The sequence below is a fragment of the Culex quinquefasciatus genome, chromosome 1, assembly GCF_015732765.1.
Source record: "Culex quinquefasciatus strain JHB chromosome 1, VPISU_Cqui_1.0_pri_paternal, whole genome shotgun sequence".
NCBI lineage: Eukaryota > Metazoa > Arthropoda > Insecta > Diptera > Culicidae > Culex > Culex quinquefasciatus.
In genome coordinates, this window is record NC_051861.1 from 43876763 (window position 1) to 43891975 (window position 15213).

Here is a 15213-nt window from a genome sequence, read left to right on the forward strand (position 1 = left end):
CTTTTCCTCGTCCCAGATCATCTCATATTTGAAAAGCTCACCAGGGAACCTTGCCGGCAGCTCTGTTTTTTTTTTTTTTTTTTTTTTTTTATTTATTATAGAGATTTTACACCATTGTGCATTCATCTCTTTAAGTACGGTATGCTGATCGGAAGGAACGCGGTCAAGAAATGCTGCGTGTTCTTTTCGTGACCCCCCCAAGAAAAGTTGACAGTTCGGTATGAGCGCGATTGACGGTGTGCGCGCTTGAGGTTTCGAGGAAAAAATAAAAAGATTAAAAATTTTCAAAAGTTAAAATTAAATAGATTATAGATGTTTATTCAAAAACTTTTAACAACAATTATAAAAAAAAAATTAAGGAACCAATAATTGAACATTTCTTAAAAAAAAAAAAAGGAAATTAGAAATTCTTAAATTCTTAAACAAGAAAAACTATAAATAAAAAAAAATATGTTATTATGAAATAAGGAAATCAAAAAATAGGAAATCAGGGAATTAGGAAATTTGGAAATTATGACATTAGCAAATTAGTAAAATAAAGAAATTAGGAAATAAGGAAATTATGAAATAAGGAAACAAGGAAATTAAGAAATTAGGAAATAAGAAAAATTTTAAATTAGGAAACTAGGAAATTAAATAAGGAAATCAGGATATTAGGGAGTGGGGAAGTTAGGAAGTTAGAAAATTGGGAAATTAGGATATCAGGAAACTAGGAAATTAGGAAGTTAGGAAATTAGGTGACGAGTTGGCGTTTATTCGGGGAAAGAGGGTTAACACAGAGTGGGTGGTGTTTATATAAAAGATGTGCGTGGCAAAGCCTACTGCGCCTAAACTAAATCTAATCACCAGGGCAGCACTTAGGGTTGACTTCCAACACCCCCTCTCAAACCTAAAGTGCTTCGGTGCTTCTCGGTCGAAACAACTTGGGCCCTTGGTAAACACATCGGCGAGCTGGTCACTTGTCAGGAGGAACTGGCAACTTGGTGAGTTCTTCCTGGCCAGCTATCACGGATGTTGATGTTGTGGATGCTCCGAGGTTCATCCGCTTCCGGTCTTGTAGATCTTCTTCGTAGTGTACTTGCTCTCCTCTTGACTTGCCACCGGAGAGTTGATGGCGGTTCCGATCGGTTCGCAGGCAAAACCGAATGTTGAGCGACGATCGACGACATCGCTTCCCCGGTCTCCGTCCGCAACTCCTAGCAGCGGATCGACGGTCTCGTTCCATTTGCGCTCCTTCAAGCTTCGAGATCTTCTTGAACAGCAACCGGAACTTGTACCGCTTTTGCCTGTTTTGCAGCGCCTTCAAGCCAACCAGCGATTTGTCCAGCTTTCGCACCTTACTCCCCCTCTCAAATCCTGGAGGCTTCCGTACTTCTGTCTGGTGCAGCTGTTCCACCGCTTCTGCCGGCAGCTCACGAGCGACGATTCGGGCGTTCTTTTCTTTGTAGTCGTACCCCGCACGTTGCGGGCACCCCGTCACGACGAGACGAGCTTTGTACCTGGCAGCAATACCGTCTTCTTCCTTCTTGATCCTGAACACCCACTTGCAGCACAAAACTCAGCGACCAGCAGGAGCCTCGACGAGGTCCCACGTGCGGTTCTTCTCTAGCGACCGCAACTCGTCGTCGATAGCGCCCTTCCACAGCGGCCAGTCGTCGCGTTTCTGCAGCGCTTCATTGGTGTCGGTAATCTCGTCCACGTAGGCCTCGGCGTTCAATGCAATGGCGACGCAGGCGTCGTGATCGGGCCTTGCCGGCCACTTCAGCTTCAACTCGTGGTCGGGCCTTGCCGCCCACTTCTGCTCCAACTCGAGTTCGGAGAACCCAGCCGGATGCTTCTCCACGCGACCTCTTCTTTCTCCCGCAGCTTCCTCCAGTTCTGGTACTGCGTTCTCTTCCAGCACTTCTTCTTCTTCTTGCACTGTGTCATCTACATCCGATTCTTCACTGTCGAGTTGATCGTCCGTGCACACTCTATCTTCTGGCACTTCTTCTTGACTCTCCAACTCAGCACTCAGCCACCACGTCCGATCCACACATTTCGAGCTCCACGTCAAACACGAACAAACTTCCGTTCCGCGTTGCATTGCACTTGACATCTCCGTCCTTCGAAATGCAAGCATGATTCCGGCCAAACGAGACTTCCATTCCGCGCTCAGCCACCTTCTCCACGGAGAACAGGTTCGTCGTCAATCCAGGCACGTACAGGACGTCGTGAACCGTGCAGTTCAACGTCCTTTTTCCGACGCCGGCCTTCATTTTCACCTATCCGACGAAGTGATTTTCGAGCGTCACTCCTGCTTCGGCCACGTTGACCACCTTCGGGGTTTCCATCCGACGCACATTCACCAGCAGATTCCAATCACCAACCATGTGCTCGGAAACATCACTGTCCAGCACCCACCGGAACTTTCCGTCTGCTTCCTCACTGTTGGCTTCTTCCGCTTCTGGCTCGAACGGCACGACTTCCTTGGCACCGGCACTGCTTTCCGCCGCATGCGCCTTCCCCTTCGTCGGCTGCTGCACACTTCCGGCAGCCTGTTTCACCTTCTTCTTCCACGGGCAGTCCACCTTCGTGTGCCCCGGTTTCCCGCAGACGCGACACTTGAACGGAAACGTTCCGTTACTTCCGGCACGCGCTGCTTTCCGGTCCGACACTTCCTTCAGGGCTTCCCACATCAGCTTCGGCGATGACATTCCGCGGACGGACTCCCGTTGCGGCTCGGCGATCGTTTTGAGCAGGAATAACTTGCACTTTTCGTCCTCTTCCTTCCGAGACTTCTGCAGTGCTTCCTTCCGCACCCGCTCCGCCACGCCTTCCTCCGCAACCACCGTGAAAAACGATTCCTCCTCCAGCGTCCGCTCGATACAGTGGTGGAGTTTCTGCGCCTTCAAATCCGCTTCGATCCGGAAACTCCAGCACGAGAAATTCGTCCCGTCGAACGCGTGCGACACAAATTCGTACTCCATCGCACTAGAAAACGTTCTTTTCGCGTCTCACTTCCCAAAAATTCAACTCACTTTCCGATCGCGAGAATGGCGTCACTTTTCCGGGCGTCCGCGCACGTGTAAAAACTGTTTCCTTCCGTTCGCGGTTTCCTTGGCGACGCGCCACGCGATGTGCTGGGCCCATAACCTGACGAGTTGGCGTTTATTCGGGGAAAGAGGGTTAACACAGAGTGGGTGGTGTTTATATAAAAGATGTGCGTGGCAAAGCCTACTGCGCCTAAAGCTAAACTAAATCTAATCACCAGGGCCGCACTTAGGGTTGACTTCCAACATTAGGAAATAAGGAAATCGAGAAATTAGGAAGTTAGGAAATTAGGAAACTAGGAAATTAGGAGTTTAGGAAGTTAGGAAGTTAAGGAAATTAGTAAATTTGGAAATACGGAAGTCAGGAAATTTGGAAATTATTAAATAAGACAGGTACAAATTGGGTACGAATGTTTAATTTTTTTCCTGAATTCTTAAATTCCTAAATTCCTAAATTCCTAAATTCTTGAATTCTTAAATTCCTAAATTCTTAAAATCTTAAAATCTTGAATTCTTAAATTCTTAATTTTTCATTCTAGATTTTTTTAATTTTGGAAGAAATAGAGTTTTGATTGTTATAATTTCGAGGTTTTCTTAAATTTGTAATTACGAATTTCTATGTTTCCGATTTTTAAAACTTTTGAAATTTCGACTTGTACATTCGTTCAGAGTTTTAACTTTTTTGAGCTATTGAATTTATAAAAACTTTAATATTAAAATTATTATTCAATTCTGCATATTTTTAATTTTGAATTTCCAAATTTCATATTTTTGTTGAAATTTTCTTTATTATATAAAAAAAAGTTATTTGAAATTTCTGAAATGTTTGATTTTTCATATTTTTTAATTTGTTGTTAGGTTGGATTTCAAAATTTTAGATTATTATTGTATTTTCAGTAAGAACATAGACATTTGTATGATTATTGTCAAGTTTAATTTCACTCTGATTTACTGCATTTTGGTCCCGCGAGTGTGGATCAATCGGACAGCGCAGGGGACTCGTAATATAGAGTACTGGTGGGTACTAGTAATAAATAGTTGGTGACACGATGGCCGACATCTATAAAGACAACTTTCAAATGGGACGGACTTGCTTTGAGCGGCAATGTGGGCGCTCCAAGGGTGACTCCTACGCCGTCTCCGTTCGCTTCTTCGCTGTTGAGGTGCTGTTGCCTAAGCTTAACTTTTGCTTGTCCCTGTAAAGGTCGCTTCGCGAAATGAAGGCTTTGCTGGAGCGGTTTACCTTCGGAAAAGCTCTGCTAAATTATGGCACCTAAAAGCAACAGCGAATTCAACTAACAAATTTATTGAAGTAGAGAAGAAACGTAGAAAATGTGTACTCATCAGTTAAAAGCTTAAAAGGGATTTCTTTCCTCCGAAGGAAAAAAAACCCGATGATCTTTATTATGGTTTATTAAGTTTGGCAATTTACACAAAGAAGCTTAGATGTACGTTACTTACCGACTACAATTCTATACTCATACTGCCTTCTGTTTCAGCACATTTTGCTTAATGCGTTATCCGTAATCGTAAATCTTAAACGCTAGTCTTTTTGCTTAAAACCCCCTTAGAATCATTCATCCAGCGCTCCACTTCTCACGATGCTACACAATTTAAAAATATATATTATTTTAGGGTTTTTGAGAATATCCGCGCCGCACTGTATTCATCCGTAATCTTGTCCTCCCATCTCGATAGCATTTCTTGAATAACCATGATTTCATTGTGTTTCTTCCTTCACTGTAAAATCTCCTTCCTTTCCCCCCGCGGGCGTCGTTCATTCGTTCGCCGAATGCAGCACAACGTGGGGCCGTATGATCTCCTCAATGTCCATCGGCATCGCCGTATCCGTATCCTTGACGACGTCGTCATCCACCACGACTCCGCCGACGACGGCCGCGTGATGAACGTCCGCATCGACGACCGTCGTTACGAGCTGGTCACTGCCGCTGCTGTTCTGCTGGACAAAATCCACAATCTCCGACGTGGACAGATGCTCGAGCGACGAGCTGTGGCTGACCGTTGTGACGCCGTCGAGGCCGCCCAGCGCACTGCTGGTGACCACCGTCGAGGTGGGACCGCCGCCAGTTACGGTGGCATTCGCCAGCGTTACCGAGTGCGTGCTGTTACTGCTGCTGCTGTTACCTCCTGCGAGAAAGAGATTGTTGTTAAAGCGTGTTGTTACTACGGACTAAGTTACGGTAGGCAAACCCTTACCGTGTCCACCGACAGCTGCCGCTATGGTAATGTGCTGCAACTCGACTCCGGCGGCGTGCATGCTTTCTTCGTCGCCGTCCGAGGCCATCATCGAGACATCGCTGCCGTTGGCGGGTTTGCCCGAAATCATCCGGTCTCGCAGCGACGGTTCGTGGTTGTGCGGATTGCCAACTTCCTTGACCTTCTGGTAGTCCTCGGTAATGTGCAGGATGGCCTGGCAGCCCTTGCGCCCGTTCCAGGCACACTTCCACGACGCGATTCCGTTGCGAATCTTTTGCTGCGTGCGGAAGCGATAACCGTTGAAAATCAGGAACGTCTGATAGCCGTCCTTCGTGACGAGCTGGTAGTGGTGACGCTTCTGGCTGTCCACGTCCACGAGCCAGCCGTCGCCGACGAGAATGTCGTTGGAAATCTTCCTTTTGCTCGGTTGATCCTTTGCCTTGCGCTTCTTGCTCGAACTGCTGCCTGAGCTGGTGCCGGCCGTTCCGGCACTCTTGCTCGCCGACTGCGGAGAGGTAACAACTGTCTGTTGTTGCGGTTGCTGTTGCTGCTGCTGTTGTTGTTGCTGTTGCTGCGGTTGCGGGGTCAGCTGAGGCTTGGTATCTTGAGGATTATCCGTTACCGAAACCGGTAGTCCGTGGTTGTGCTGTCCAATCTCGGCAACGACCTGCGAAACAATAAACCCCGTCATTACCCATGACTTCGCAACCCCTCGCACCCCACCAAACCACTCACCTGCACGTTCTCGTCAACCTGGATCATGGCCGGACACTGGATGTCGCTGCCCGAGGCCACGCAAATCCAGATGCCGAGCTGGTCGGGCGATGCGGTAAACAGTTGCTTCTTGAACTCGATGATATTTCCGTTGAGCGGGGCGCCGCCCTCTATGCTGATGCGATGCTCGAGCGTCATCTGCTGGTCGTCGATCGTGGCCAGCTCCTGGCCGACGGCGCTGCTGCCGTTGCTGTTGGCCACCTCCTCCTCCGACGGCATGTTGACCACGTTGTAGATTGCGGTCTGGTCGACAGATTTTCGCTTGTCGCGCAGCAGCGTGTCGTTCTCCTTGCATTTTTCCTTGTAGTCGTAAAATTCCTCGACAGTGGTCACGCACTTGGCGCAAATGTACGAATTGTAATCGTCGTCGAATGTGATCTGCGGAAAAGGGAACACATTAGTTGGGTTTAGAAGCACTCTGTTGTGCAGAATTTTAGACCACTTTGACAGCCAAGATTAGTTCGCTGGCAGTGCGCACGCAAAGTCCTATATTTTATGTTAATTTTCATTTTTTGTGTGTCTCTGTTCGTGGAGTTCTGTGTTAGCATTTTGATCGCATCTTGCATTCATTCCATATTCGCTATCGAGAAATTAAAAGTGAGAGTGTGTGCGTGCAACATGGAGTTAAACTTTTTGAAAAGCCTTGGTAAGCTTCACAGTAACTGCACAGAAAGTTTAACTCCATGTTGCGATTTGACAGCTCGATAGAGCAATTCTCTACGAAATCGGTCTTTTTTCATCAATTTTAATTTATGTATTTTTTAATCCGACTGAATCTTTTTTGGTGCCTTTGGTATGCCCAAAGAAGCCATTTTGCATCATTAGTTTGTCCATATAATTTTCCATACGAATTTCGCAGCTGTCCATACAAAAATGATGTATGAAAATTCAAAAATCTGTATCTTTTGAAGGAATTTTTTGATCGATTTGGTGTCTTCGGCAAAGTTGTAGGCAGGCCTGCAAAATGTTTCCAACCCAGCGTACACATGAAGCAAACCAAAATGTCAGTTCACTGCTAGCATGTGACTGTAAGCCTACTGTGTCCGTTCAACCACTGCCGCCTGACTCGTGCCGGTCGGCTGCTGGAGAATGAGAGACGTGAAAAAATGAGCTACATTCACTCAATTCGTGTCGTATGACTGACTCGTTAAATCCTCTCTAAACACTTTTTTGACTATTTTTAAACAATTGAATGGTTCTAGACTGTGCAAAACACTTAAAACAACCATAACTTATATTCAAAATTACATTTCCACGCATAAATACCAACTTTTTGTGTAAAAACTTGTTTCATTATGTGTGTGCGTGCAACGTCGAATGAGCGTTGGTCGACTACTGCCTCGCATTGCAGCTGCTCAGTGAGCTAGGGCACTCACGACTGAGTCGGGTTTGTTTATGTCACGGTTTTGTGGTTCAGTGAATGGATCTGAAAAAATCGTGTATGCGTCACCGATTTTCGCGCCAGGACCCCTGACATTTTCAGCTCTGGTTGTAGGTATGAGTACGGACTACACTGGAAAAAAATTATACACGGTAAAAAAAATTTGTTGATTTTTTTATTTAACTTTTTATCACTAAAACTTGATTTGCAAAAAAAACACTTTTTTTATATGTTTTAGAGGACATAAAATGCCAACTTTTCAGAAATTTCCAGGTTGTGCAAAAAATCATTGACCGAGTTATGAATTTTTTAATCAATACTTATTTTTTCAAAAAATCGAAATATTGGTCGTAAAAAATTTTCAACTTCATTTTTCGATGTAAAATCAAATTTGCAATCAAAAAGTACCTTAGTAAAATTTTGATAAAGTGCACCGTTTTCAAGTTAAATCCATATTTAGGTGACTTTTTTGAAAATAGTCGCAGTTTTTATTTTTTTTAAGTTAGCGCACATGTTTGCACACTTTTGAAAAAAATATTTTTGAAAAGCTGAGAAAATTCTTTATATTTTGCTTCTTCGGACATTGTTGATACGACCTTTAGTTGCTGAGATATTGCAATGCAAAGGTCAATATCTCAGCAACTAAAGGTCGTATCAACAAAGTCCGAAGAAGCAAAATATAGAGAATTTTCTCAGCTATTCAAAAAAAAAATTTCAGAAGTGTGCAAACATGTGCACTAACTTTTTTTTTTTTTTTTGCCCAATGGGCATTGGGTTAAGTTCACTGCGACCACCTGCACTAACTTAAAAAAATGAAAAACTGCGACTATTTTCAAAAAAAGTCACCTAAATATGGATTTAACTTGAAAACGGTGCACTTTATCAAAATTTTACTAAGGCACTTTTTGATTGCAAATTTGATTTTACATCGACAAATGAAGTTGAACAAATTTTACGACCAATATTTCGATTTTTTTGAAAGATAAGTATTGATTAAAAAATTCATAACTCGGTCAATGATTTTTTGCACAACCTGGAAATTTCTGAAAAGTTTTATGTCCTCTAAAACATATCAAAAAAAAAAAATAAAAATAGTGTTTTTTTGCAAATCAAGGTTTAGTAATAAAAAGTTAAATAAAAAAATCATCAAATTTTTTTTACCGTGTATCATTTTTTCCAGTGTAGTCCGTACTCATACCTACAACTTTGCCGAAGACACCAAATCGATCAAAAAATTCCTTCAAAAGATACAGATTTTTGAATTTTCATACATCATTTTTGTATGGACAGCTGCGAAATTCGTATGGGAAATTATATGGACAAACTAATGATGCAAAATGGCTTCTTTGGGCATACCAAAGGCACCAAAAAAGTTTCAGTCGGATTAAAAAATACAAAAAAATCGAATGACCGAAATCCTATAGAACTGCTCTATAGTTAATAGACGCTTGCTTAGAGCGTATCCTAGATCCTACTTGGGAATACCATGGAGATTTTCCCTTTACCCCTTAAAAAACTGGAGCATCGTCTCGTCTTCCAAATCTCTTTTCTCGTCTCGGCGTCTGTCACACTGGAGAACCACGTTACAAAAGATTGCCACCGTGTGGCGAACCTCAAGCAGGTAGTGCAGCCAAGGTCTATGGACATCGCCACGTCCAATGGCATCCGTTTCGTCACGCAGACGGACCTGAAGCTGAGGAGGACCCTTGCAGCTGGATACTGCTTCCGACAACACACTGTGTGTCATGTATCCGGATCAACACCACGAACCGCTTGGACGCTGCAAAACAGTTCTGCGGGCCAAGATTGTGTGGACCGACTTCGGCGAAACGGATGGGTTCGACGAGTAATGTCAGACGATTTCGGACCGGAAAAAGCAGCGCGGGTCAACTGGCTTCTGCATAACACCCGTGGGATCAAGGAGCCGTAGTTGGAGTGCTAGGGCATGGGACATTGCTCCAACGAAACGCGTAAGTTCTACAAAAAAAACTCAGCCAACCCCCGGAATGGCTTCATGTCGCGAGCCAAAATGTGTCAGGTAGGAGGACGGAGGACTATAGGCGGACGAGCACCTGAACGGAAGTGGCACGTTGGACGGTGGGGACGAGCCAGTATCCACGATCCCTCGTTAAGGATGCCCTCAAAGCGGCTGGTAAGGATGGTATTATGTAGAACTTATAAAAATAGGCCCGAGGGAGTTATTTGCCCGGCTTTACAGGAAGGGGGACAAGATGGAATGTAAAAACTAATGTGCCATCACAGCGCGTTCGGCCCAAGCCGAAGTGTTGCCCTAAAGTTGTGCTACTTTGCCCAGTGTGCGCCACCCCCTGCAGCGTTGACAGAAACGGTGCTGCCAACTTTGACTGCCGAAAACAACGGCGCGACGACGAGTTCGCGCGCCAAACGACCGAACGTGCGAGAAGAAGACAGCAGCGAAACGGCGTGCAAAGGCAAGTCGCAACACTGAAAGAATCCAACATAGTAATATCAAGTGTTATTACACGTGAGTGTCCCAAAAAATCAACACGATAAATTCACATGCTTTTCCTTTGACCCACACATATTTTTCATGTCAAATTGATGTGAAAATCATTCGAATCAGCTGATCGTTAGCGAAAAACCTTTCATTCTTTTTTCGCATGATGTTCACTTTAGATTCAAATGAATTTCACTTAGATTTGCCCCATATAACAATTCCTTTGATTTTGACGTGAAACACATGTTAGATTGAAATGTTTTGGTTTTTGAATGTGGTTGGCGAAAATTTGTCATAAGTAAGATGGCCACAAACGATGGTGGAGCAGAAATTGCTCTTTGGATTTAAAAGTGGTTTTAACGAGAGTTTTTCCGAAAAAAAAACTTTGATAATTATTGTTTTATTTGAATAAAAAAGGGACTCCCTGCGTGTAATTTGTAGGTGAGTAAAAACAAGATAAAAGAAGTGCTTTTAAATCTTAATACAGATTGATTATTTTTTTGTTCCAGAAGAATAGATTTCGGCCAGAGGACGTGCTCTAAATCCGGAGTTTGATGCAAACGATCTGAAAAACATTCTTATCGTTAATCCTATGTGCATCAGAACTTCAGCTGTGCGGATTCGTCACCTAAACTCCAGCCGAGCGGTGCTTCTCGAGATTCAACATGGATATCAATTGCAGCGGATTTAACGCGGACACATTTGGTCCCCATTCTTTGACTATTTGTGTTTGTGAAGAAAAATTGATGCGCTTAAGCGATTTTTGTGTAATTTCCATATTTTAAAATGCAAAAATTAAGAAATTGTCGTGATTTTTTATTTGTAACTTAAACTGTGCGATTAATAAATAAAAATTGAGAAAAATTTCCACCTTTTTTACCCGTCTGAATACCAATGGAAAACCATTTGATTGGCACTACAAAGTCATTTAACATTCATGTGCAAAGCACTACAAATTCATGTGCGTCATCACGTGAAGTTAACGTGTTTTGCATTTGACTTTACCGTGAACCACGATTAATATTTTCGAAGTGATTTTCACATGAAATCTACATGCAATGTCGTATGGGGCAGATTCACGTGTGAAACATTTGATATTACTGTGGGCCTTTCTTTCAGTGAAGGAGTATCGCGAAGAGTATACAAATCGTAACTTTTGGTACGTTCGTTTGAACAGCCAGTGCGGCACTGAGTGCCACACTCGTCGGTGCCAGTTTTGGTTCAAACGAACATTCTTTTTCAGTGTGCATGGAACTCGCATGAAACTGAAAAAATATCGAGTGCGGCACTAGAGTTTCAGTTCCAAGATGGCGGCGAAACTCGTGCGGAACTAGCGCGAGTTTCTTCAAACAAACACTTTGACAGCTCGGAGTGCCAGGGATGCCACATTTGAAGATTTTAGAGCACAGGCTCAATGCTCAAACTTATTGTTTTGCCATTTGTAAAATATTATTTTGCCATCAAGTTAAACTCATTTGCGTTTTTGTGATGTGCCCGAAAATCTTCAAAATCTGGCATGCCTGCTGAGTGCGGCACTCAGTGCGGAACTAGCCCTCAAACGAACGTACCATTTGTAAATAGTTCGGAAATAAAGTTTTGTGCTCGTAGACACTGGAGACAAGCAGCCATGGACCGGAGAATCGTGCAGCAGGCCAAGCTAATGGTGTATACATACCATACCAATCAGCATAGCGCACCAGGTACGCGTGCTGTAGCAAGAAGACGCTTCCATCTTTCTCGGTCTTGTCCTGCTACTCTCCAATTTCCTAGGTTACAGATCTTCCGGATATCACCATTCACTTGATCTCCCCACCAGTTGGTTCAGCGCGGTCAAATAGCAGTCTGACAGGCTGGCCCTCGTCCATTCGGGCGACATGAGCCTCCCGATCTTCGCCTGAGTGGCGATGGTCGGTTCTTCAAGAAACGCGTGCAGTTCGTGGTTCATGCGTCTTCGCCACACTCCGTCAGACACCTGCACTCCACCGTAGATCGTTCGTAGCACCTTCCGTTCGAAAACTCCAAGGGCACGTTCGTCCTCCTGCCGCATCGTCCAAGTCTCGTGGCCATAGAGGACTACCGGTCTAATCAGTGTTTTGTACATCGTCAGCTTCGTGCGGCGTTGCACTCGATCTGATGTGAGAGTCTTCCGTAATCCGAAGTACGCACGATTCCCGGCAAAATACGAGTCCGGATCTCTTTGCTGGTGTCTTTGTCGGCGGTTACCAGCGATCCCAAGTACACGAACTCGCTCACCTCCTCCAACTCATCATCATCCACAGCTAGAGGGGTGAGACATGGGGGGCCAACGTCCTTCGAACCCCTTCCTCTCATGTACTTCGTCTTCGTCGTATTCATGCCAAGTCCTACACGCCTTGCTTGTACCTTCAGTCGGGTGTAGACATCCTTCACCGTCTCCGGGTTTCTTGTCACAATGTCGATGTCATCGGCAAAAGCAAGCAGCTGGTAGGACCTGTTCATGATCGTGCCACTCGTGTCAATGCCCGCCCTTCGAATAATGCCCTCAAGGACGATGTTAAACAGCGCACAGGATAGGCCATCACCTTGCCGCAGCCCTCGGCGTGATCCAAAGGGTTCCGCTAAATCCCACGAAACACGCACGTGACACATCACACCATCCAAGGTAGCCTTGATCAGTCGAGTCAGTTTAGCCGGAAACCCGTTCTCGTGCATAATCTGCCATAGCTGCTCGCGGTCGACTGTATCATAGGCCGCCTTGAAATCGATGAAGATGTGATGTGTGGGCACGTTGTACTCACGACATTTCTCGAGGATCTGTCGGAGACAAAATATTTGGTCCGTGGTGGCGCGCGCGCCAGTGAAGCCCGCTTGGTAGGGCCCCACGAACCTCCTTGCATGGGGTGACAGCTGACGGCAGAGGATCTGGGAGAGGATTTTGTAGGCCGCGTTGATAAGCGTGATGTCGCGGTAGTTGCCGCAGTCCAGCTTATCGCCCTTTTTGTAGATGGGGCACACGACACCATCCATCCACTCCTCCAGGACTCCAGGAGCCACGTAGCCCAGTGGTAACGCTTCCGCTTCGTAAGCGGTAGATCGGGGTTCAAATCCCGGCTCGGACCAACAAAACTGGTGATCTTTTCCCTTCTGGAATCGATTGGGTACTTAGTAAAGGGAAGGTAGTGTATCGTCACTAACTGGACCTTATCACGACACCTTAGGGAGGCGACCTTAACATGTTAACATAAAGTTGAGAATGAAACTGCCACTGAATCCGCTTTGTAAATGCCGGCCCAGATACCCTTCAAGGGTGTTCCGCTCAGGAACTGGGAAAGATTTACTATTTACTGGGTCAGAATGTTTTGCTTGGAGAATTAGAAAATTTCAACAACTCAAGCAAAACAATGTAAAAGGACCGAAGCTGAAGTTTAAACAAAGAGTCTATCCTGCTCACGTTAGTTGATGTTTACGTTAGGAACGAGCAGGATAGACTCTTTGTTTACACTTCGGCTTCAGCCCTATCACAATATTTAGCTAGAACGGAAGCATAGAAATTCATAGGCGAATAATCGCTGGAGTCGTGCTTGACCTCCACAAGAGCCTATGATCCTAGAAACCTAGTGTTTGTGTCGGAGCTGTAAGAAACAATACTTTTCCCTTTCTTTGATTAGTTTTAAACAGCATTTAAAGTTGAATTAGCAAAAAAAACTCATGTCTTATTAAAAATACAACAAATCTTTCCGAAATTATTTGCTTTTAATTGTATTGTAATAAAAAATAGGTTTAAAATCTTAATAGTTGACCTGAAAAATATTTTTTACAAAAAAAAAAATATAACAATAATAAGCCCAGTGCCAAATTTTAGCTAAATTCATACTGCCAGCATTAAGTGATTAAATTTGTTTAAACCATTTCGATTCCTCCAAAACATCAAACATTTCCTCATGTTTATCTTTTAACATCCAGCCTAATTTAGCATTCGCAAACGGTACAACAATACTCACGGCCACGGTGACGCAGTCCATAATCTTGATGAGCAGAGATTCGTTGTCGTTGCCCGCCCCCGGGAAGATCTCGTACAGCTCGACGCCCTGCGTGAAGCAGAGCCGACAGAAGGGCAGATCCTGAATCTGCAGCTGCTCCATCGCTGCTTGGTTTGTTTGTTTGTGTTGTTGTTGTTGCTGCTGCTGCTGCTGGTACTACCTTCGTCGTCCCGTTATACTGCCACGGGCGGGACGGAAGGTGAAGAGAGGGGAAAACGTCCCGGAATTCCAGCTAAAAACACACTCGCACAAAACGCTTCTGGACGGTTCCGCCCAATTTGATTGCGTCACTTCCAGGTCACACGATCTGGCTCCGGTGGCAGCTCCAGGGTCGATGCCCTTTTGGATGAGGCCCGCTCTAGAGCGCCCTGGCCTAGCTGGCAAGCAATAACTCTCCACCACCAAAATGACTACACGACAGTCAAGTAAAGCTAGGCCACACGACGGCGGTGGTGGCAATACGATGACGACGAAGAAGAAGGGCGATGAGATGTGTGGAGAAGAAAAAAAAACGCGAGGCTTTCAAGGTTCTCTTTGCTCCAGCTCGCCACTGCAAATCGCAAATGCCGAGGAAAGTCCACAGCAATCTCCCCAGAAAGATGGCAACTAAAATCTTCCCAACTAATCGCTGCTGCTACTTTTGAATTCACTATTTTTCCCAGAGCGCCCCGGACGAAGGGGCCAACCAATTCCAATTCACTACTGCTGCTGCTGCTCCGCCACTTCCCTTCTCCCGTACTCCATCGACGACGGCGGCGGGGCGGTCTTCCCGGAACCCGTTTCTCCACTAAACTGGTGCCACCCACCGCGGCCAATCGATCGATTGTGCAGTTCACTGTTTACAAACAGTGAAAAAGCTGTCAAAAACACTATTGTTCCGCGCGGACGACGGCGCCTGCTTTGGTGGCTTCACTTTTTTTTTCCTCGTCCTCCTCCTGCGAGGGATGCTTGATGGACTTGCTTGCTTGCTTGTTGGCTGCTGCTCCGTTCTCTTCCGTCGTCGTCGTCGTCGTCGTTGAGAGGTTCTTTTTCATTCACTCTTGTGGTGATCGCAACCACCAAAAAGCAAGCGCACCTTTTTCGCGTTTTCTGTCGGCGAATGAATGACAGCGGGCGAAAAGTGCGCGGGCTGCCATGACAGCACACGGTTTTGCGATATCACTCATGTTTGGGTTATATTTAATACACCCTTACCAAAAATCATGATTTTTTGAGTTCCAAATCCCACTTTTCATACGATTTTTTGAGTTCAGGTACTACAACCATAAAAATGGTTATATGGGTTGAACTGAAAAATTTGTATGAAAAGTGGGG

The 15213-nt window shown here is 45.0% G+C and overlaps 1 protein-coding gene across 1 annotated transcript; it reads right to left on the minus strand.

Annotated features, from left to right (window-relative positions):
* Nucleotides 1-4427: 4427 nt before the first annotated feature.
* Nucleotides 4428-15013, minus strand: LOC6033695. The gene is made up of 4 exons (XM_038266852.1): nt 13861-15013; nt 5985-6401; nt 5250-5916; nt 4428-5180 (listed from the first exon to the last, which is right to left on the minus strand). The coding sequence occupies exons 1-4, from the start codon at nt 13999-14001 to the stop codon at nt 4810-4812; spliced, it is 1596 nt and encodes a 531-aa protein (XP_038122780.1). The 5' UTR covers nt 14002-15013; the 3' UTR covers nt 4428-4809.
* Nucleotides 15014-15213: the final 200 nt, after the last annotated feature.